General features: G+C 38.7%; 1 protein-coding gene and 1 long non-coding RNA gene across 9 annotated transcripts in view; both read right to left on the bottom strand.

Annotated features, from left to right (window-relative positions):
* The window catches only part of LOC126942766 (uncharacterized), a 64,998-nt gene extending 55,177 nt beyond the window's left edge, over positions 1-9,821 (bottom strand). The window contains exon 1 of the long non-coding RNA XR_007721609.1: positions 8,263-9,821. This is a non-coding gene — a long non-coding RNA (uncharacterized LOC126942766). The remainder of the gene's footprint in view (positions 1-8,262) is intronic.
* The window catches only part of RYR2 (ryanodine receptor 2), a 795,071-nt gene that overhangs the window by 562,570 nt on the left and 209,740 nt on the right, over positions 1-22,761 (bottom strand). For all 8 annotated transcript variants that reach the window (XM_050770606.1, XM_050770614.1, XM_050770624.1 and 5 more), the window contains exon 2: positions 9,828-9,947. In XM_050770606.1, coding sequence (XP_050626563.1) covers positions 9,828-9,947 — 120 coding nt within the window. The remainder of the gene's footprint in view (positions 1-9,827; positions 9,948-22,761) is intronic.

Below are 22,761 nucleotides of genomic sequence, written 5' to 3'. Positions count from 1 at the left end.
TAATTGAAATATCGGATGAAACAAATCTTAAAGATCATCTTGGCCGGGCGCGGTGGCTCAAGCCTGTAATCCCAGCACTTTGGGAGGCCGAGACGGGCGGATCACAAGGTCAGGAGATCGAGACCATCCTGGCTAACACGGTGAAACCCCGTCTCTACTAAAAAATACAAAAAACTAGCCGGGCGAGGTGGCGGGCGCCTGTAGTCCCAGCTACTCGGGAGGCTGAGGCAGGAGAATGGCGTGAACCCGGGAGGCGGAGCTTGCAGTGAGCTGAGATCCGGCCACTGCACTCCAGCCTGGGCGACAGAGCGAGACTCCGTCTCAAAAAAAAAAAAAAAAAAAAAAAAGATCATCTTCCTGCCTCTATCCAGAGTCCATGATGATGAATACCAGAAAACTATGCTTGGAGCAGTGAGACAATTAAATAAGAATGGCTTTTACTATTTTTTAATGAATGTCCCTTTTGTAGGGGCAGCACTGCATGACTATTGATTCAATTGTCACATCTGCATAAAACGACGGTGCTCCTTTGAACCCCTGGTGTTGCCTGAGATTCAACCATATATAATGATGCTAAAATCATTCCCGGTTTTGCAAAATTTTTTGCTCAATTTTAAATTTCTATACTAATCATTCTCAAACACTTAAAAACTATCACTGCTTAATAATCCAGTAGAATTTGGGATTTAATTAACTGATTTAATGATTTATTGATCGAAACAGTGGTCTCAGCACTCTGTTGCCGAGGCTGGAGTACAGTGGTACAATCATCAGAATTTAATTTAGTATAAAATTAGTTATGTAATTATTTTTAAGTACTTATTGTCATGAGTTTTAGATCATCTGAACAAGGTGAGACTCAGCAGTATAGAGAGTCTTATAAAATGATTCGTGTTAACCATTGCTTATTATTATAAACTGCACCCTGTCATGAACATGAAAAGCCAAATAAATTAGTCCCCAGTGAAACTGTCAAGCCAAATACTATGGCAATCCTTCAGAAAAGTGCAAAGGCAGTTTTATTTAGCCCATTCTTCTCATGATCATTGTTTCAACATCCTCAGTTCTTGAAGGGGAAACTCAAACTAGTCTGATCAATTTCAGTGGATTAAAGTTATTCTGCTCTATGAAAAGAACATATAACATTTATTTAAAATCTGCTCATATATTAAATATGCCTGACTGGAACCATTGAACACCATTTATGAATTGTTTCTTGATCTAATTCAACTTAAAACCCTAGAATGACCCAAATATTATCAAAGGAACATTAGCTTAACTGGCAGTTATTCCACTTAATCAAATATTTTACTGATTAAAAAGTGATTATAAATGAAAAGGAGAAACGAAATGCAGTTCCCTAATAAGTCCTGACAGTGGCTATCACTACAGAGCTTCTGTGTCCAGGAGTATGATTTTCCACTACAATTGCTGGAAAGCAGCAAGGTGAGTCTGCTCAGACCGTGTTCAGTGCTTAAGTCTATACTATCCACAGGAGAATCAAATTCCTACAGACTGTGGGTGTTTCCTTTTAAAAAGGTCTGCCCAAGAGGAAAACTGGGTTGCAAAAATTTAACACCAGCTCTCAGGAATACAAATTATATTCACTTATCTCCTACTCAGAAATAGTTTTATTCTATCCTACTCTGTCCCAGAGTTAATCGGATTTTTAAAAAGCATTAATTAAAACAATATAAATAAGGTAATATATTTTCTATTTCCTGAGACTGAGCACATATTCTTTTCTATATGATAGGTGAATAGATTCCTATAACCTTCTTATCCAATTTGAGCTTTAAAAAAATTCCCAGCCAGGTACGGTGGCTCACAGCTGTAATCTCAGCACTTTGGGAGGCCGAGGCAGAAAGATCACTTGAGCCCAGGACTTTAAGACCAGCCTGGGCAACATAGTGAAACCCTCTCTCTACAAAAAAAAATTAGCTGGGCGTGGTAGTGTGTGCCTGTAGTCCTAGATACCTGGAAGGCTGAGGTGGGAAGACTGCTTGGGCCCAGGAGGCAGACACTGCAGTGGGCTGAGATCAAGCTACTTCACTCTAGCCTGGGCAAAAGAGCCAGATCCTGACTCAAAGAAAAAAAAAATCCACAAAGAAAAACAGAAACAGCACTTCAAATCTACAATCCTGAAAAATTTACTGATGTAACACACATTTAGGAAACTAATTTATTAGCACATGTATACATGATAAAAAAAATACATTAGTAATATTATCAAAAATAGCAAATAAACATAGTGTTAAAGTTTCTTTTTTGGGTTTTTTGTGTTTTTTTTTTTTTTTTTTTTCTTGAGACGGAGTCTTGCTCTGTCGCCCAGGCTGGAGTGCAGTGGCCGGATCTCAGCTCACTGCAAGCTCCGCCTCCCGGGTTCACGCCATTCTCCTGCCTCAGCCTCCCGAGTAGCTGGAACTACAGGCGCCCGCCACCTCGCCCGGCTAGTTTTTTGTATTTTTTAGTAGAGACGGGGTTTCACCAGGTTAGCCAGGATGGTCTCGATCTCCTGACCTCATGATCCGCCCATCTCGGCCTCCCAAAGTGCTGGGATTACAGGCTTGAGCCATCACGCCCGGCCCATAGTGTTAAAGTTTAATGACTTTATACTGGTGAGTGGTTGGCCTAAGACTATTATTTCTGTTTATTTATTTAATTACTTATTTTGCGACAGGGTCTCACTCTGTCACCCAGGTTGCAATGCAGTGGTACAATCTCAGCTCACTGCAGCCTCGAACTGTCAGGCTCAAACAATCCTCCTGCCTCAGCCTCCCGAGTAGCAGGGACCACAGGCACATGCCACCAGACCCAGTTCATTTTTAAATTTTTGTAGAGACAGGGTCTGGTCTTTAGAGACCGAACCTCACCTAATTGTTGTTTAGTTTTGTAGAGACACGGGGTCTCGCTATGTTGCCAGGTTATGTGGCCATTGATTTTATAACCTGCTATCAATCCGCTCCTGTAGTAGCTTTTCCACTGATTAATTTTTGGGAATTTTAAGTATATAATCAAATCATCTACATCTAGAAATAGTTTTACCTCTTCATGTCTGATCGTCAGTGTCTAATCACGTTGGCTCATACCTCCAACACAGGCATGTATTGCAGAGGGCATACTGGGCATCCTTCTTTAACCTACACCCGACTTTAACTGCTAGTATACTACCTTAAAGAAAGTGCTGATTTTGAACTGAAGTGTGTGTGTGCACATGCACTTATAAAATAATGTTAAGGAGGTATTTTATTATTTTTAAACATGAATAGAATTTAAATTTTGTTCAGTGCCCTTTCCCCATCTATGAGTAAGTTCAAAGGATTTTTTTCCTTATCTTTCCTAATATGAAGAATTCTATTAATTGATTTATAGTATTCAGCTATTTTTGGATTCCTGGAATAACCTTCACTGGTCATGATAAAGATTTTAATGCAACATTGGTTTATTTAAAATATTTTCTCTCAGAAAATGTCTGTATCAATAAAAACTGAAATTGATCTATAAATTACTTTTGCAAAAAATGTTTTCTTAATTTTGAAATCTAAATTACATTTACTTGACAAAATAAATTTGAAACTTTTCCTTCTTTAATTATGCTTTGGAATAATTTAAGGAGCACAGTTAAGTAGGGAGTATCGGACCTTGGTGCATGTCTTGTCAGGGAATACTTCTACCACACTTTTATTTTATGATAATTGGTCTGTTTGAACTTAATGTAGCAAATCTTTACTTTCTTGAAATTATTCATTTCATGAAGATTTTAAAGTTCGCTTGTATGTAGTTAGACAAATGGTCCCTTCATGACTTAATTTCCTTTTTTGATCATTATCCCCTTCCAACTCATACGTAACCTCTAATAATCGAATATTTGTACTCCCTTTTTCCTTGGTTAGATTAATTCATGGTTTGTCTTTGTTGATGATTTTTTTCAAAGGACCAATTTTCAAAATTAACTCATCATTTTCTTTCCTATCTTTATTAATACCATTTTGTTGCTTTATTTTGCTTACTTTGTTGTTGTTCTCCCAGTTTTTATCTGGCTGTTTAATTCATTTGTTTTAAATTTTCATTTTTAATAATATATGCATTTAGGCCAGGTGTGGTGGCTCATGCTTGTAATCTCAGCACTTTGGGAGGCCGAGGCAGGCAGACCACCTGAGGTCAGGAGTTCTAGACCAGCCTGGTCAACATGGCAAAACCCCGTCTCTACTAAAAATACAAAAAGTAGCCAGGCATGGTGATGGGCGCCTGTAATCTCAGCAACTTGGGAGGCTGAGAAAGGAGAATTGCTTGAATGCGGGAGGTGGAGGTTTCAGTTAGCGGAGTTCATGGCACCACGCTCCAGCCTGGGTGACAGAGCGAGACTCCATCTCAAAATAAAATGAAATAAAATAAAACACTAATATATGCATTTAATGCTATAGATTTTATTCTGATAACTTCTTTAGCTATATCCCACACATTCTAAAACATCACATGTTCATTATTATGATGTTCAAGAAACTCTTCAATTTTATTTTGCCTTTGACCCAGGATTTAATTAATAGTGCACATTTTACTTTTCAGATAGATAGGTCTTTTGTGTGGTTTTTATTTTTTAGGGGGCTGATTTTGTTTTTGCTTTTTAAAAAATTAACTTCTAGTTTCTTTATAGTTATAGTTGTATTATTCCTACTCTTTGGAACTTACTGGAGGTTTTCTTTGTGGCCTAAAATACTGTCAATATTTTTTAATATGGTGTGTGAACTTTAAAGAAAGGTATATTCTATTTCTGAGGTTCAGATTTTGACATATCTCTATAAGGTCAACCTTACTGATTATGCTAAGCATTATACTTATTTTTTTTCAAGTTGAAGTGTGTTACGTCTCTTATTATTGGTACGTTTCTACGTTTCTCTTGGCAACTTCTGAGGTTTCTACTTTGTAAAAGTTGTATCTGTTATTAGGGTCATTAAACTACTTTGTCTTCATTGAAAAATGTACCCTTTAGCATTTAAAAAAAAAAAATCCTTCTTTGTCTCAAAGTTTTTTAGTCTAAATTATGCCATGTCAAATAATGAGATAAAGACACCTGCTTTCTTTTTATTTGTACTTCTTGGTATATCCTTAACTATCCTTTTATTTTTCCCTTTTTAAGTGCCTTTGTTTTTATATACATACTGTTAGATTTGGCTTTGTAGTCATGGTTATAATTTTAAGTTCTTATTTTAATAGGTAAGTCAAACTCACTTATAATTGTTAATATAATCAACACACTTTGGCCTCAATTGTCTTAGACTGCTAAAATGCATATTTTAATTTAAAAATACTATAAATATATAATTTCATTTTTATTTAAAATGAAATTTTTCCTTTTAAAACATTTTATGTATATGGTGTGTGTATGTGTGTGTGTGCATGCGCATGTATGTCTGTGTGTGTATCACCCATGAATGATATATATATACAGACATGCATCACTTAATGATGGGGACACATTCTAGAAATGTGTCATCGGGTGATCTTATCATTATGTGTACATCATGGCGTGTATGTAATACAAACCTAAATGGTGCAGCCTCCTATACACCTAGGTCTATATGGTCTAGCCTATTGCTCTTAGGTTACACACCTGTACAGCACATGACTATACTGAATACTGGAGGCAACCGTAACACAGTGGTATCTGTTTATATAAACGTATCTCAAAATAGAAAAAGTACAGTAAAAAATGTGATATAAAAGATAAGAAACGGTACACCTACATAGGACACCAACAATGAATGGAGCTTGCAGGACTGGAAGCTACTCTGGTTAGTCAGTGAGTGAGTGGTGGGTAAATGTGAAGGCCTAGGACATCACCCTACTGCAAACTTTATAAACGCTGTGCACTTAGGCTGCACTAAACTTATTTTTAAAATTTTCTTTGTTCAATGATAAATTAACCTTAGCTTATCGTAACTTTTTACTTTACAAACTTTACTTTTGTTAACTTTTTGATTTTTGTAATAACACTTAGCTTAAAATACAAACACAGCTGTACGAAAATATTCATATCTTTGTTCTAGAAGCCTCTTTTCTCTTTTTTTAATTTTTTTTTTTTTACTTTTTAAACTTTTTTGTTGAAAACTAAGACTCAAATTCACATTATTGTAGGCCTACGCAAGATTGAAATTATCAAGACATCACTAGGCAATAGGAATTTTTCAGCTCCATTATAATCTTATGGGACCGCTGTCATATAAGTGGTATGTGGCACACAGCTGTATTATATATAAATATATATATGATACGTACATACACACATATACATAGGATATACATATCATATGTAATATGTACATTAAGTATGCATTTTTATATTTAAATAGAAATATATAATTATATGTAATATCTACATTAATATATAATATAAATATTTATATTATAAATATATACAATATAAAATAAATATGTATTTCTTAATAAACATTAATCTATATTAACTTATAATATAAATGTATTCAATATAGGCATTATATATAACAGAAATATATAATATATATTTTATAATACTTATATATTTATTTGTTTTGTTTTTATATTATTTATAATATAAATATGTTCATACAATATATAATATTTAAATATATTTTTATATATCTCTTTTGTTTAGGAAGTTTGGGCCTCCCTAATACTTATATTTTTAAATAATATCCTTAAGACCTTCCCTTTTTGATTACTATTTCTTAGTTCTCTCTATGAGCAATATTGCAAATAGCTAATATATTATTTGTCTCCAGTGAAAGTTATATTGTTTACTTTTAGACTACACCTATAAAGCAATCAGAAAGTTGAATTTTTATAAACTGTACCCAGTCTCCCATTTTTTGGTAGTCATACTTACTTAACCTTGTCAGAGGACAGAGCCATTCCACAAGACACTCTCTCCCCTAAAACCATCGTTCCATCTCAGTTCCTTGGGTAAGTGCATCTTGAATGCTCACCACCATTCCTCGTGCCAGAGTCTCCACTGAAATTTGGTGTTCTTTGGTCAGGGGTCCACAACCCCTTAGCCATGGACCGGTGCCAGTGGCCCCTTAGGAACCAGGTGACAGAGCCAGAAGTGAGCAGCTGGCAAGCTTCATCTGTATGTACAGCCACTCCCCATCACTGGCGTTACCACCTGAGCTCTGAATCTAATGCTGCTGCTGATCTCACAGGAGTGCAAACCCTATTGTGAACTGCTCATGCGAGGGATCCAGGTTGCACACCCTCTTATGAGAAGCTAATGCCTGACGACCTGTCACTGTCTCCCATCACTCCCAGATACGGCCATCTAGTTACAGGAAAACAAGCTCAGGGCTCCCACTGATAGTACATTATGGTGAATTGTAGAATTATTTTATTATATATTACAATGTAATAATAATAGAAATAAAGTGCACAATAAATGTAATTGCGTGAATCATCCCCCAAACACCCTGCAGCCCCGGTTCGTGGGAAAATTGTCTTCCACAAAATCATTTCCTTTGGATTTTCGAAGGTTTTCGCTTTTCCATCTTCTACGTCTCTGCAGATGTTAAGCTGTGGGTTTACGTGCTCTGCTGTCCCTTCTCATGCAGTCTCCAGGTCTAAAATTAGTTTTTCTTTAATTTGGAATTCTGGCTGTAATTCAGCTCCCTTTTCCAAATCTCTGTTCTCTACTCATTTTATTTCTGAGCTAAGCATGTATGTTGCTCCTTCACAGTGTATCTTATTTTTTTAATTTCTTTTAGTCCATTTTTAAATAGTTATAAGCTTATTTAACTAGTTGACCTTTATTACCTGTAGATATTATTCTGCTTCTTATTCTCTTTTTTATATATAATATATACCCATATAAATTATATAAGTATAATTATAGTTATATAAATTAGATTACTCCACTAATACATAATTATATATATTATAAAATTATAATATCTACAGGCAACACAAGCATATCAAATGTCCAGATACAAATTGAAATGCTTTTTCTTGTCCTCTTAGGGAAAGGGAGAGTGTAGCTTTTTTTAGCTTGACAGCTCTAGAACTGCTCATTCTGTGGTTCTCCCCACTACTTGAAACATGGCATCTTATGAAATCTATGGGTTCTGTTTCCCTCCTCTATTTTTTTGTTTGTTTTTCGTTTGATCCTTCTCTATCCTTTGCCTCTATCACCCCTGCAATTTTTCCTCAGAGGAGGGCTTTGACCTGTAAGAGAGCTTTACATGGTTAGTTATAAAAGTCCATAGGGCCAAGGTTACTCCAGAAACATCTCACCTCACTATGCCATGGTTCCTTTGCTCCCTCTTAGTTCTTTTTCTTTGTCTTTTCTTTTCCACAGAATCTTGCTCTATCACCCAGGCTGGAGTGTAGTGGTGCGATCCTGGCTCACCGCAATCTTCGCTTCCTGGGTTCAAGTGATTCTCCTGCCTCAGCCTCCCAAGTAGCTGGGATTACAGGTGTGCATCACCACACCAAGCTGATTTTTGTATTTTTAATAGAGACAGGGTTTCGCTATGTTGGCCAGACTGGTCTTGAACTCCTGACCTCAAGTGATCCGTCTGCCTTGGATCCCAAAGTGCTGGGAATACAGGCGTGAGCCACCATGCCTGGAGTGGTTGCTGTTTTCACATTGGCCCACCACAGTTTCCAGCAAGGATTTGTCACTGACTTTCAGAGACAATAGAAATCATGTCGCCTCTCTTGCACTTCCTCCTGTACATTTCCTGACACCATATGTAGGAATAACTTGCCACTTAGTTTGTCTTGGATACTGTATCGTCTGTGGGTGTGAGTTTTGCCCTCTTCATAGCTCTGTCTGGTTTTATGTGGAGATTCAAAGAGATGAAAAACTATGCCTTCTTGATAATTCCTCATTTCTCCCTGAATTTTTAATAATTACAAGGTGAGTCTGTCTCAAAGTGAATAGTTCCTAAAAGTAAAACCTTAACTTCTAATTTCTGAAATATAGAGACACACATGAAAATTCATTCATATATAGAATGTACAGTAAATATCCACAGTTAGGAATCAGGAATAACGAATCAAAACATATCAACAGATTTAAGTGTTTATATTTCTGCAAGAAAATCTATGCTGATATTATGAACCATTCTCTTTTAGGCAAAGATCAGCCTAAAAAAATAAATATCCTAGGAGTGGTAGTCTCAAAAAGTTAGTTCTGCCTTTGATTTTAAAATTCCATAGCTTAAAATATTTCTGGGCTCATTTCCAAGAGTACATATATAATTTACAATGTCTGACTACTTACTGCTGACAATCTTTCTGTCCTTTCCCCTTTAGGATCAATGTAAGAGATACCACTTTGAGGAAAAAAAGCCATATCCCATTTTCTACAAATGAAAGTCAAATCCAGATATATCTGTGTGAACTATATCTATACCCAGGTTTACCTATTTTAAACATGAACTGGGATCTAGAGTTTTGACTTTTTGTTAATACAGAAAATTGAAAGTCTATCTTATAAAAAATATAATGAGCCTAAGACTATTGGTTCCTGTTCAGACTTAATAATCCATTAAATCCTCCCAGCCCTTATCAGTTTTCAAATTACATCATTTATTTACTTGTTTGCTTTTCTACTAGAATATAAACATCATGGAGCAAGGACTTTCCGTGTTCTTGCTAACAATCTTATCCCTAGTTCTTTGTACCCAGAAGAGACTCAATTAAAAATCAGCAAAATGGAGTTGAAAACATTTTTATATCCCTTTCATTTATATAGTATGTGTTCCACAGAAAATAGTAGAGAGCTCATAAATAACTTCAATGCCACTAGTAAAACTTGCATATTTGAATAGCCTTGAAAGACTTCATCCCACCTTGGAATTGGAAGTGGACTCCAAGAAACAAAGTCTGTTGCCAAATCCTTCTGCTGCCAAGCATAGTTTCTGTTGTTCTTTGTGGACGGTTGCGGTGCACTGCAGAACCACTTCATCATCCTGCAAAGGGGGAGAAAGAGAGGGAAAAGTAAGTGAGACCTGACATGACTCCACAGTCCAAATTAGATCTTGAAGAACATTATTTTAGTGCATTTAAAAAATCTGCGCGCAATGTAAAAACTATTGTCAAAAAAACAACCAAAAGAAACCCCTACAGAATCAGTCCCTAATGTACTTTTTATTTGCAAAAAAGCAATTGGGTGGGGGAGAAGAGGGGAGCTACAGCCACTCAAGGCAATCAGCAGTTTTCTGATTGTACTGACTGATCCCAGAGGCAACCTGAACAAATAAAAGTAAAATACAGGATTTTCATATTATTATCACTATTTTAGTCATCAAAATTAACAAGAAATTGTCTGACATATTTCTAGGACACCAAGTATCATCAAGAATGGAACAGATTCTAATAGCAGGCACACGTGTCATTTCAAAACTCACACCGGAAAACAGGTCAATAACAGAACTTTCTCAGTTCAAAGTGATGGCAAAAGTCATCTTAGTTCAACCACGCATTAGTTGCTTGAGCACATCTGAAAGGATCCTGGGTTGCTTAAGAATGCGTGGAGAGACAATTTCTTATTTCAGTCCTCTGAAAGCCAAAACAGGTTTCCAATCAATTAGTTAAGCAAGGTTACTGAAGAAACTGCACATGCAGAAAGATGAAAACTAGGAGGGCTCAATACAGGCAGCGCGAGTGCTGCAGGAATCATGGACTGTAGAACAAGCAAGATCTGGATTCCCATCCCAGCTCACCAGGTACTAGGTTATATGATGTGAGGCGAAGTATTGAATTTCTAAAATGATGAAGTAAATCGGATAAAGCACCTTACGTAATGACTAGCATACAAAGGCACCAAATGCACAGTAAGTAAATGGAAAATACAGGTTCTATGTGGCAAGGGCCTAAAAAGTCTGACCATTTACGTATTTTGACATCTCAACCTCAAAGAAACAAAAGAAAACATAACAGAGTAGTAAAAAAGCAATATAATCATCAACCCTTCTAATTAGACAGAAAAGGGATACACAAGTATATTCTAGAAGCCCTTCACCAAGGTAGTATGGCAGGGCATAGGTGATGGGAATAAAGCCTCAAAAGCAGACAGCAAGGTTTTTTTTTTAGCTAACCTAAAGAATATGCTATATGGCTGGGCGCGGTGGCTCACACCTGTAATCCCAGCACTTTGGGAGGCCAAGATGGGAGGATCGCCTAAGATTGGGAGCTCAAGACCAGCCTGACCAACATGGAGAAACCCCATCTCTACTAAAAATATAAAAATTAGCCAGGCATGGTGGCACATGCCTGTAATCCCAGCTAGTCAGGAGGCTGAGGCAGGAGAATTGCTTGAACCTGGGAGGCAGAGGTTGCAGTGAGCTGAGATCGCGCCATTCACTCTAGCCTGGGCAACAAGGGCGAAATTTCGTCTCAAAAAAAAAGAATATGCTATATAAATTGGAAAGGCGCCACTCTAATTTGTATTTTAAATCCTTGTAATGCTTTGTATTTGCCTTTATTTCCTATATGGTAGCAGCAATATTTAATAGCATAGCTTATAGCACCAGCCACAGGCAAAGCCCAATATTTTTAACAACCACCTCCTAACTGACGCTCCAGGTGCTCACTGATTTCCAGTGAACATTCATTTGTTTTCTTTAAAACATCATTTGCTAAAAAAATAGTATTTTTCTCATAGGATAGGGTACATCTGAATATAAATTCATGTGCACTGTGGTTATAATAAAAACAATCATGAAGTACTTTGGAGCTTATATAATCTGCAAGATTGAAGCTATATTGTGTTCCAAATACGTAGTGTAATTGAAACAAAAGAACCAAAAATTGTGCTGGTGTGCTCAGTGCCTTATGAAATCCCCAGAGGCTTTTACTATTTTGTCTTACCTACCCTATGGAACTAACTCTAACATGCAAACTACACTCTTGGGTAAGTAACTACACTCTTACTCCTTTGGATGCTGGAGGCTATTTAAATACAATTTAATACACAATTAATTATGAACTAAAGACAGTTTGGGAATGAGAATAAGAGGAGACAGCAAGACGAGGTAAAAACAAAACCACAGGCATATGGGACAAGTGGGAGTAACAGAGCTCACTCAGTAAGCCCCGGAAGAAGAGAAGGCACACTATCTTCACAAAAGTCCAGTGAATGCCCATCCTGGCATTAGCTTATTTAATCCTCACGATACCCCGTGGTATAAAGATGACCCACACATATCTAGATGAGGAAAACGGGGCATAAAGTAACTTGTTACTCACAGAGGGCTTATCAGACATATTTCCAGAAATTGATCACTAAACCTAATTCATCTGAGTTAGATTCAGATCATTCAGTCTGTAATCCCACACTGCTTCTAGAGACTCAATTGATTTTTACCAAGGATGTTATCTATAAAAGTGCTTCTCAATCTGTAAGGTGCATCCTATCACCCATGGATCCTGCTAAGATGCAGATTCTGATTTGGGAAAGTCTTGAGTAGGACTGCTTGTGCATTTCTAACAAGCTCTCAAGTATGAACCACACTCTGAGGATCTAGGGCCCAGAAAGGGACCCAGAAAATATATAGATCCTAAGAAAGATATGAGGGTTTTTTTTTCTTTTCTTTTCTTGAGGCAGAGTCTCACTCTGTTACCCAGGCTGGAGTGCAGTTGCACGATCCCAGCTCACTGCCACCTCTGCTTCCCGGCTTCAAGTGATTCTCCTGCCTCAGCTTCCCAAGTAACTGGGACTATAGGCAAGCACTACCACGCCCTGCTCATTTTTTGTATTTTTAGTAGAGACAGGATCTCACTGTGTTGCCCAGGCTGGTCTCGAACTCCTGAGCTCAGGCAATCCACCCACCTCGGCCTCCCAAAGTGCCAGGATTACAGGCGTGAGCCACTGCGCCCAGCCAGATATGAGTATCTTTTTGATATATGATATAGGAAACCTATAGGAGTTTGAAGACAATCTTTAACAGTCAAATATTAAAATAAGCCCGGGTACTTTGGACAAAGCAGAAATTAAAGCTCATGTGGAGATGCCCATTAGTATGTAAGACATGCCAATCATCTAAGGGAAAGGAATGGATTTAAATACTATATTAAGCTATACTATCCAATGTATGAGACCAACTCACTTACACAAAGTTTCACTTCAATCCAGTGCCTTAACACTGTATGATGGAGTGCCTGGTAATGAAGCAACATTAAGTTCAGGAGAGCTCTGCTATACCACCAAGGACAGAGGCTACAGCTACAGCTTTCAATCATGGTTCAACTTTGAATGATACAATCTAATCCGACATACTCATCCAAGCTTTTGACAGTTTACCCGGGAGCTGCTTTTATTTTACTTTCCAGTAAGCAAAGGGTTCCCTTTGGACAGAAAGTAAAATATACCGAACACTTAATGAACCAAACACCAGTTCACAAGCCACCGGCCAGTTGCCTTTAATTAACCCATCATTCATCTCAAAGCACACTTCCTCTCCAGAATCACTGTGGTCTGACAGCATGCAGAGCAGGCATTTGAGAGGTTTTGATAAATAGCTTAATGTTTTCTATTTATTATTATCCACATGTAATACATCTAGTAGGTAACATATATATTAAGTATACATGAGGATATTGTGTACATGCACACGTGCTCACACATACATGTATAAACACACACACACACATACACACAATCTAGTTTCTATTCCAACAATAAAGATCAACACTGCCAAATACTGATGTGATCCGGAGGGTTAACCTACCTGACAGAACAATACAGATATTAATTAAAGTATGTTTTCCTGGGTCATAAGGCCTCTTCTGAATTAGTATTTGCTATTCAGCCCCTGAGGTGCAGACTTGTAATTCATATGTCCTGCTTTTGCATTTTGGCTGCGTGTACCAATAGTGTTTGAGGGCTTAAATGCACATGATGACCATCATTTTTTTTACCTTGGCCCATAAAGACTAAAAGTACCCTTGAATATTCATCCTTTACTAAACAAACTTGAAGAAACAAATGTATTGATCTTTCTTTATACAAATTCTGGATGAAATAATAAATAATCAACCACTTACAAGAAACCTCATGAGCAATTAGATAAATGGAAGCACTTACATAAGGGTGACAGCCACCTTGGAGTTACCAAGTCCTGTGGGTTCTACTCCATCAATACTTTTCCAATCCATCAATTTCTCACCACCTTAGTCCAAGCTACAATCATCTCTCATGTTGACATCTTTAAAATCCACTGAATGGTTCTCCACACTGCAAACTCCCTTCCAAGGAGCTTTAGCTTGAGGCCACACCATCAATCTGTACTGTATGGTATGCTGGCTTAAAACCCTTCAATGGTTTCCAATTGCTCTAAAGATAAAAGCCAAAAAATCCTTGAGCCGGCCGGGCGCAGTGGCTCACACCTGTAATCCCAGCACTCTGGGAGTCCCAGCGGGTGGATCACTTGAGGTCAGGAGATCGAGACCAGCCTGGCCAACATAGTGAAACCCCTTCTCTACTAAAAATACAAAAATTAGCTGGGTGTAGTGGTGTGCACCTGTAGTCCCAGCTACTTGGGAGGCTGAGGCAGGAGAATCTCTTGAACCCAGGAAGCAGAGGTTGCAGTGAGCTGAGATTGTGCTACTATGCTCCAGCTTGGGCAACTGAGCAAGACTTCGTCTCAAAAAACAAACAAACAATAAAAAAAAAAATCCTTCAGCCTACAAGGCTCTACACTGCATAGCCTGGCATCAGCCTGATATCTCCAACCAACCTTCCTTCATCCCTTTGCTCCTACAGGACTTTTGCATGCACTATTAAACCCCTATCTCTCTTCTCTAGTTAACACTTATCCGTCTTTCAAACCTCAACCCAGGCATCCTTTCAAGGCTGTGTTGAGATTAGACCCGCCAGGCTATTAATTATTTTGTTTTGTGCTCCCATACATTGTATTTTTCCTTTAGTTTCTTCAATTGTCATTATGTGTTCATTTGTGTAATTATTAATGTCTGATTATTAAACTGAGTCTGGGCTGGGTGTAATGGCTCACATCCCAGCACTCTGGGAGGCCAAGGCAGGTGGATCAGCTGAGGTCAGGAGTTCGAGACCAGCCTGGCCAACATGGTGAAACCCCATCTTTACTTAAAAAAAAAAAAAAAATTAACCGGGCATAGTGGTGGGTGCCTGTAATCCCAGCTACTCGGGAGGCTGAGGCAGGAGAATTGCTTGAACCCAGGAGGCAGAGGTTGCAGTGAGCCGAGATTGCACCACTGTACTCCAGCCTGGGCGACAATAGCGAGACTCCATCTCAAATAATAATAATAATCATAATAATCATAATAATAATAATAATAAAACTGAGTCTGTTATTACCTAGAATTATAGCCCCAGTATCTAGCATAATGTCAGGCATATAAAAGGGCGTCAATCAATAGTAGTTGAATGAATGAATAAGAACAAACAATGCCCAAAATTTGTAATAAGTTAATAGCACTAAATCAGCACTACCCTTTCATTGAATTGCCCACTTTGGATATTGCAGTTGAAAAACAAAGTTCAACATGAGATCTTTCTCAATAGCGAAGAAATGTTGCCTTCCCCAAATCATCTTACTGAGGATTGGCCAAATGAGAAACTGTGGCTACAATGCAGATATATACAAGCCTTACTTAGCCAAGAAAGTAGATAAGGCATTCAGGGATGCCTAGGGACCTCAAACTTGGCCCGACAGTACACCGGTTGATCCCAGAACAGGAGAAAAATAGAAAACCTTCAAAGAATCAGGAGATGTAGAAAGCAGGAGACAGAGAAAGCCCAAAGCTTAGGGATAGCACGGGTGGCGACAGTGGAAGAGGGGGACATGTTGAGGGGTGAATTATGGGAAAGCCTACCTGCATGCTCGTGTGTGTGTGTGTGTGTGTGTGTACATTTAGTAATTCTGAGCAAAGCTAGCTTGACTGCTGCTCACAAACCTGTGAGGTCACACACACGGAAAACCACTTCCATGGTCGCCCTATCTAAAATAGCAGCCCCTATCACCCTGAGTCCCTTGTCTTAATTTTTCCCCTTTATTATGACTACCTGACACTGTATTATATGCTATTTGCTTTTTTAAAATTTTTCTGAGCCTCCCCCACTAGAATGCAAGTTCTGTAAGGGAAAGGACATTGTCACTTTTACTAATGGTGATCACCAAAGCCTGTAAGAATGCTGGCTCACAGGAAGCACTCAATCAAAAAATATCTGTTAAATGGGTGGATAGATGACCTCTAATCCAATTCAATCCCAACAAGGGGGTGGCATTTAGAGGGGTTTCTGCCTTTCCATTACAACAAATAAGAATCAAACAAAAGATACTCCATTCCTTCCGTACAAACATCTTGAAGCATTCAAGGGTGAACCTACGCATTTTATTTAGTATCTCCCCATGCCACTTGCACATCAGTTTCCTAACTGATATTTAATAACAAGGAACAGAATTCATAAACCATGATAATGATGTTACTTGCAGACAGAAATCACTTCTTTGCAGTTACTTAGACCCAATTCTGTCCATTTCTATGGGTTCCAATAATATCAGGATCTGTGTGAGAGCAGGAACAAGATCTGTTTTGTTCACCAGTATATCTCCATTGTCTAGCACTGTGCCTGCAAATGTAATGAACTCAATAAGTGATTGCTTATCACAATCCACCTTAAGATTATTCATAAATATGTGATGCCATGCTGACAGACACAGTCTCTTCTTAGAACTGCCAAGGTAAGATCTTATTTAATTTCCAATCAAAGCTGGTATTGTATGATCCCATTAAGTGATTTCATGGTTTCATGCAGCCAGGAAATAGGGCAATATTGGAGGAAAATTACCGATCCTGTCTATCATTGCTGTGACAAATTTTAATGTATCATAAGCATCCACAGCATCAATATAAAACCCAATGCATCACTGGAAAAAAGCAATGCAGTCCCTTCTTTTTCCCCTATTTTAAGTACAACAATGCTCTTTGTGTACATAATCTAAACAAATCAATCATATATTATACTCTTGAAAACTCAATGAATAGTCTTAATAGCTCTGGTCATTAAAAAAAAAAAAAAATCTCTCACATCATGCCAAGTATTTTCCTTAAACTCTTACTCTTCTTGTCTTCTGATATTTTTTTTCCAGGTTTAGGCTTGTGTAACTGGTCCTCTAAGTTATGTCCTGAGAATGTATCCATAATTAGCATCAACTCGGAAAGCTCACTATATGTTTCTTATCCTGTGGTTATCTCTTCAGCACATCGGCTTAAACTCCACGGAAACCAGTGGCTTGAGGAAAACAAATGCTTTAGTGAAAACCTAAGTTAATAATTATCCATTTTAGACAACTGTACATAGAAAACGTTCAGTCAATATATGTTGAGTTGAATTCCTTTGTGTATTTCCTGTGACTTTAAAACTCTCAGCCAAGCGCAGAGGCTCACGCCTGTAATCCCAGCACTTTGGGAGGCTGAGGCAGGTGGATCACCTGAGGTCAGGAGTTTGAGACCAGCCTGGCCAACATGGTGAAACCCCATCTCTACTAAAAATACAAAAAATTAGCTGGGCATGGTGGTGTGTGCCTGTAATCCCAGCTACTCAGGAGACTAAGGCAGGAGAATCATTTGAACCCAAGAGGCGGAGGTTGCAGTAGGCCAAGACAATGCCATTGCACTCTGGCCTGGGCAACAGAGCAAAACTCCATCTCAAACAAACAAACAAAAAAAAAACTCTTTAGAACAGAGATCTAATATTTATGGAAGAAAGGCCAGAACTGGAATACTGGATTCTGACAATTTTGTGATGAGTAAATAAGACATGATTTCTACAATCACTGTTGCCAAGTCTGCTGGAACCGTACAGAATGGAGAACAATTCTCAAACAACATCAACAGTTTCTTTCAAATAGTCATTCATCATTTAAAAGCTATTCACTCAGATGCAATACATGGTAGGAAATATTATAAGAGCTAAATTGTCTAACAAACAAAAGATCCCTGAACTCATTAGGTTTGCATTCTAGCAAGAGAAGAGGATGAATTTTAAAAAGTAAACTAAAAATCTGAAAACCTTAGAAGGTGAAAAGCTCTATGGAAAGAAAAAAAGAACAGTATAAGGCGATCAGAAATGCTACTGGGCTGGGGGAAGTTAAGGTTTTGAACAGAATTGCCAGGGCCTCATTGAGGGGGTGACTTTTGAGCAAAGACTTTAAGGAGGAATGAGAAATTGACCCAATGACGATGTGGAGGAGGAGCAATCCAGGGAGAGGGAAAGCTGGGGAAAGCCCCCTAGGCAGGAAAGCATGGTCTCAGCATCATCAGGAAATTTGTACCTAGAGCAGAGTAAGCTAGGGGAAGTGGGTGGGAGATGAGATCAGAGATAATGAGCCCAGACCATGGAAAGCCTTGATGTCAGTGTAAGACCTTTGGATTTTACTGGGGGAAATGGGAAGCCACTGGGTCGTGTACTAAATGCAGAGTGTAGAAAGGCAAGGAAGAAGCAGAGTTACCCAAGGGGGGTCACTGCAACCATTCAGGGAGGGAGGTGGTGACTCAAACCAGAATGGTAGCGGTGGAAGTAGAGAGAAATGATCAAATTCTAGATATGTGTTGCATTTATCGAGTGCCAATTATGTTGCAGGCATGGTGATAAGTGCTTACAAGTTGATCTCATTCATCCCATCATTACTTTTGACATTTATGTCATACAGACAAATAAAATGTTATCTATGCTATTTTTTTTTTCCTTAAAGCAAATAAGTAGTTAACAGAATAAGCTGAGATAATTCCAAATAAAAGAAGCCAATATTTTTGGACTTTCACTGAGTCTATATTTATTCATTTAAACTACAGGCAGTCCTCAATTTGCATGCCAGTATAGGACCATAAAAATGACTGTCTTCAGACAAGCTTTGGGAAAATTCACATTGTTTATCATCGTTCCATGACCTTTAAGAATTTTTGTCCAAACATTACAAACACCCTATGGTTTATAAATGTATAGAAAAAACTTTCTAAATAGTGAAACTAAACATATTTAGTACACTATAATTTAGAAGATTGGAAACATTGAGAATTAAAGTGCTTTATTTCTTATTTTATTTATTTATTTTTTTTGTAGAGACAGGGTCTCACCCTTTTGCCCAGGCTGGTCCAGAACTTCTGGACTTAAGTGATCTGCCCACCTCGGCCTCCCAAAGTGCTGGGATTACAGGTGTGAGCCACACACACCACCAAAGTGTTTTATTTCTTTGTAAAACACTCGTGACCTGCCTTCACTCGTCCCACAATATAACCATCCTGGTGGAGTGAGCATCACTGCTATCCCTGGACACATTGTCATGCTCCTACATTTGAATCAGCTTCAGGAATATTCTCCTTTGTGCTTTCAACATGCTGATATATCTCTGAGGGTTCTTTAATGTGAAGTTTTTCAACTGGCGTTATTTACTCTGGAACACCTACATCCTATTGGTCACAACCATTTTCCTTGTACACGCCAATAAGCTCACTTCCGCTAAGTTCCTCTGGGTGTGTAATTATAGGGGGTCAAAGGGCAGGACTGTCATGATTCCATAGCCAGGTCATCCTTTTAGAACTCCTTTATGTTCAATTGGAATTTCGGTTCCCAATGTTATCACTTTTTGTTTCTTTGATGCACTTTCATCTGCGTTAGCCAATTTCCACGTATTCCTTTTTTGTAAATCTTGAATCACTGGGGAACAAGAAGGTAACGCCACTATACACTTTGCCTTCTGTGCATGAACTAAAAACCAATACACAGTGACCAATCACCCACAGACTCTAAGAGAAGTGCTGTGATTGATCACATCAATATGAGGGGCATCTGTTACTTGACAGTGAGTCATATTCATAATGTGGTGGCACTACAGAATAATCTAGTGTTCTCATAGTTTTAATTGCAGTGATATGATCGCACTTGAACTACAGTGTAACTATCTAGTCTTCAGTTCCCCACAAGTGGATGAACTGGATGTCCTCCAAGGTCCAAGCCCTCACATTTTATGGTTCTGTGAAAAGGGCAAAAGAAGAGAAGATAATTCCTCCCATGTGCAAATTCAAGCAGAGAAATTAACTGTACCTTTTACATGTTTACTGTATAAGCCTCTCTCTAGCCTACTATTAAACAGAGGAAACGATAGGATATTTCATTAGTAGGCTTAACTATGCTGTGTATGTGGTTTCATACAAGGTGACGGTAGTATCTCTCTCTCTCTCTCTTTCTCTCTCTCTGTTTTTTGTTGTTGTTGTTGTTGTTTTTTTAATGAGACAGAGTCTTACTCTGTTGCCCAGGCTGGAGTGCAGTGGCGCGATCTCAGCTCACCGTAACCTCTGTCTCCCAGGTTCAAGCAATTCTCCTGCCTCAGACTCCTGAGAAGCTGGGATTACAGGCGCACACCACCACGCCTGGCTAATTTTTGTATTTTTAGTAGAGATGGAGTTTCACCATGTTAGCCAGGCTGGTGTTGAACTCCTGACCTCAGGTGATCTGCCCGCCTTGGCCTCCTGAAGTGCTGGGATTACAGGTGTGAGCTACCATGCCTGGTCCAGTAGTATCTTTTTTTTTTTTTTCATCTCAAAACTAATATTGCTACAGAAGTAATCTATTGTTCTGTGCTGATGACTCTTATGCAAAAGTTTAAATACAAAATGACACGTAAGAGATTATGGCCTGTGAGGCCAGTATTAACAATGTGCCTTGGTAATGTCAGCCAAAGGAAGCTAGACAGAAACACCCAAATACCAGACACCATCAAGATGACGTCAGACCCCTCACTTTATTTCCAACAGTCGGAGATGGCAGCTGGCCAGGCAGAAGGCAGAAGGCAGAATGTTGCTCTGAATATATAAACATTTCATCAATGCTTTTCTAGTCCCAGTTTAGTAGAAATAAACACTTCTATCAGAAAGGAACTTTACTTTTTCATCTTTAATACACTAAATCAGGAAATCCATCAGTGCTGAGCAAGTATACTGCACCAATAAACTCTAAGCTAATTAACCCCTCAGCATTCTGTAACAGTCTGACTGTTGTCAACCAACCAGTCCAGTCTCACTCTGTGCTGTCCTCACAGGCCATAAGCAATCTTTAGTGACCGGGACTTTTAGCTTCCTGCCAAGTAACACGTAGCAAAAATAAAAACTTGAGACATCTTCAGAGAAAGTCTTGAATGTTTTTCTTAAATGTCACAGAAACCAAGAGGTACATGAAAGAAGCTATAGATATGCCTTTATTTTATGAATAGCCACCAATAATGACCACATTTTAATAGATCTATTACCTCAAATTTTGCCACCCCCCATAGTTCCTTATCTTGATAAGTGGCACTGCCAAGCAAACAGTAATGAATGCCAGATACCCGGGCAGCATCCTGATGACTTCCTCCCCGTGACTGCCTGTAGTCCCGTTACCTGCCCTGACATCACCCTGGCCATAGTGGAAGTCAGCTTCTCACAATCCACCAGACGTATTGCATGATCTATTTCCTCCTCCGTCTACAAGTCTATAACACCTTCTCACGTCATTCTGCACTCAACTTGCTACAATCCAGCCACACACACCTCTATTTTGTTCCTCAGATGTGCAAAGCCCTTTTCTTTACTTTTTTTTTTTTTTCTTTTAGATGGAGTCTTACTTTTGCCACCCAGGCTGGCTTGCAATGGCACTATCTATGTTCACTGCAACTTCCACCTCCTGGGTTCAAGGGATTCTCCTGCCTCAGCCTTCTGAGTAGCTGGGATTACAGGCACCCGGCACCACACCTGGCTAATTTTTTTGTATTTTTAATAGAAACGGGGTTTCAACATTTTGGCCAGGCTGGTCTCCAACTCCTGACCTCAGGTGATCCACCCGCCTTGGCCTCCCAAAGTGCTGGGATTACAGGTGTGAGCCACCACGCCTGGCCACAAAGCCCTTTTCTACCTCAAGGCCTTTGCTTGTTCTTCCTCCAGAGCTTTGCAAAACCTGCTGTGTCCCATTTTTAAGGTCTTACCTTATTAGCCCTCTCCTTTCCTTCCCACCCTACCTTCCTTCCCACCATTATCTCCCCAGTTCCTTCATAACATGCATCACACTCTATAACTGCTTAGTTTACTCAACTGTTTCCTTGTTCACTGTCTTCTGGAACAGAAGTATGCACACTGCATGAAGGACTGCCGACCTTGTTGATACTGCATCCCTGCTACCCAGCACATGGTAGATATTCAATCCTCTATTTGAAAAATAAAGAATGAAAGATACTTTCTATACCTTTAAATGGGAAAGGAGCTACCATTGATTACATTCTAGAACTACCTCCTTCCTCGGTGTATCATTAAGCATCTATTCCCAGGTACTATGCATTATCTCAATGAAATCGCAAAGGGAGGTTCATGTTAGTTTTATTTATCAACTTATACCTGTCATATAGCACAGCACCTGGCACAGAAGCAATGGTCAATGGCTAAGAAATGAAGAGCCCTATGAGTTAAGTATTATTACTATTATCATGGTTTTACTCTACAGATGAGCAAAAAGAACCATTGTAAGAGTAAATCATTTGCTCATGGATGCGCAGGTGGTCAAATGAGGCTTAAACCTGGGCCCACACAACTCCAAAATCTATGTTCCTAGCCTCAAGGCTATCTTGTCTCCTACAGTGATATCAAATCACTGCACTAAAAGACAAAGTACTGTCCTGTGATTTCCCAAATATCTTTAGATGGTGGGCTACAGCTAAAGTGAACAGACTCTAGACTTATCATATGCACGCCGAATAGTGTCAATGAGAACAAAACCAC

This window comes from Macaca thibetana, chromosome 1 (genome assembly GCF_024542745.1).
Source record: "Macaca thibetana thibetana isolate TM-01 chromosome 1, ASM2454274v1, whole genome shotgun sequence".
NCBI lineage: Eukaryota > Metazoa > Chordata > Mammalia > Primates > Cercopithecidae > Macaca > Macaca thibetana.
This window is presented reverse-complemented; position numbering and strand designations above follow the sequence as displayed.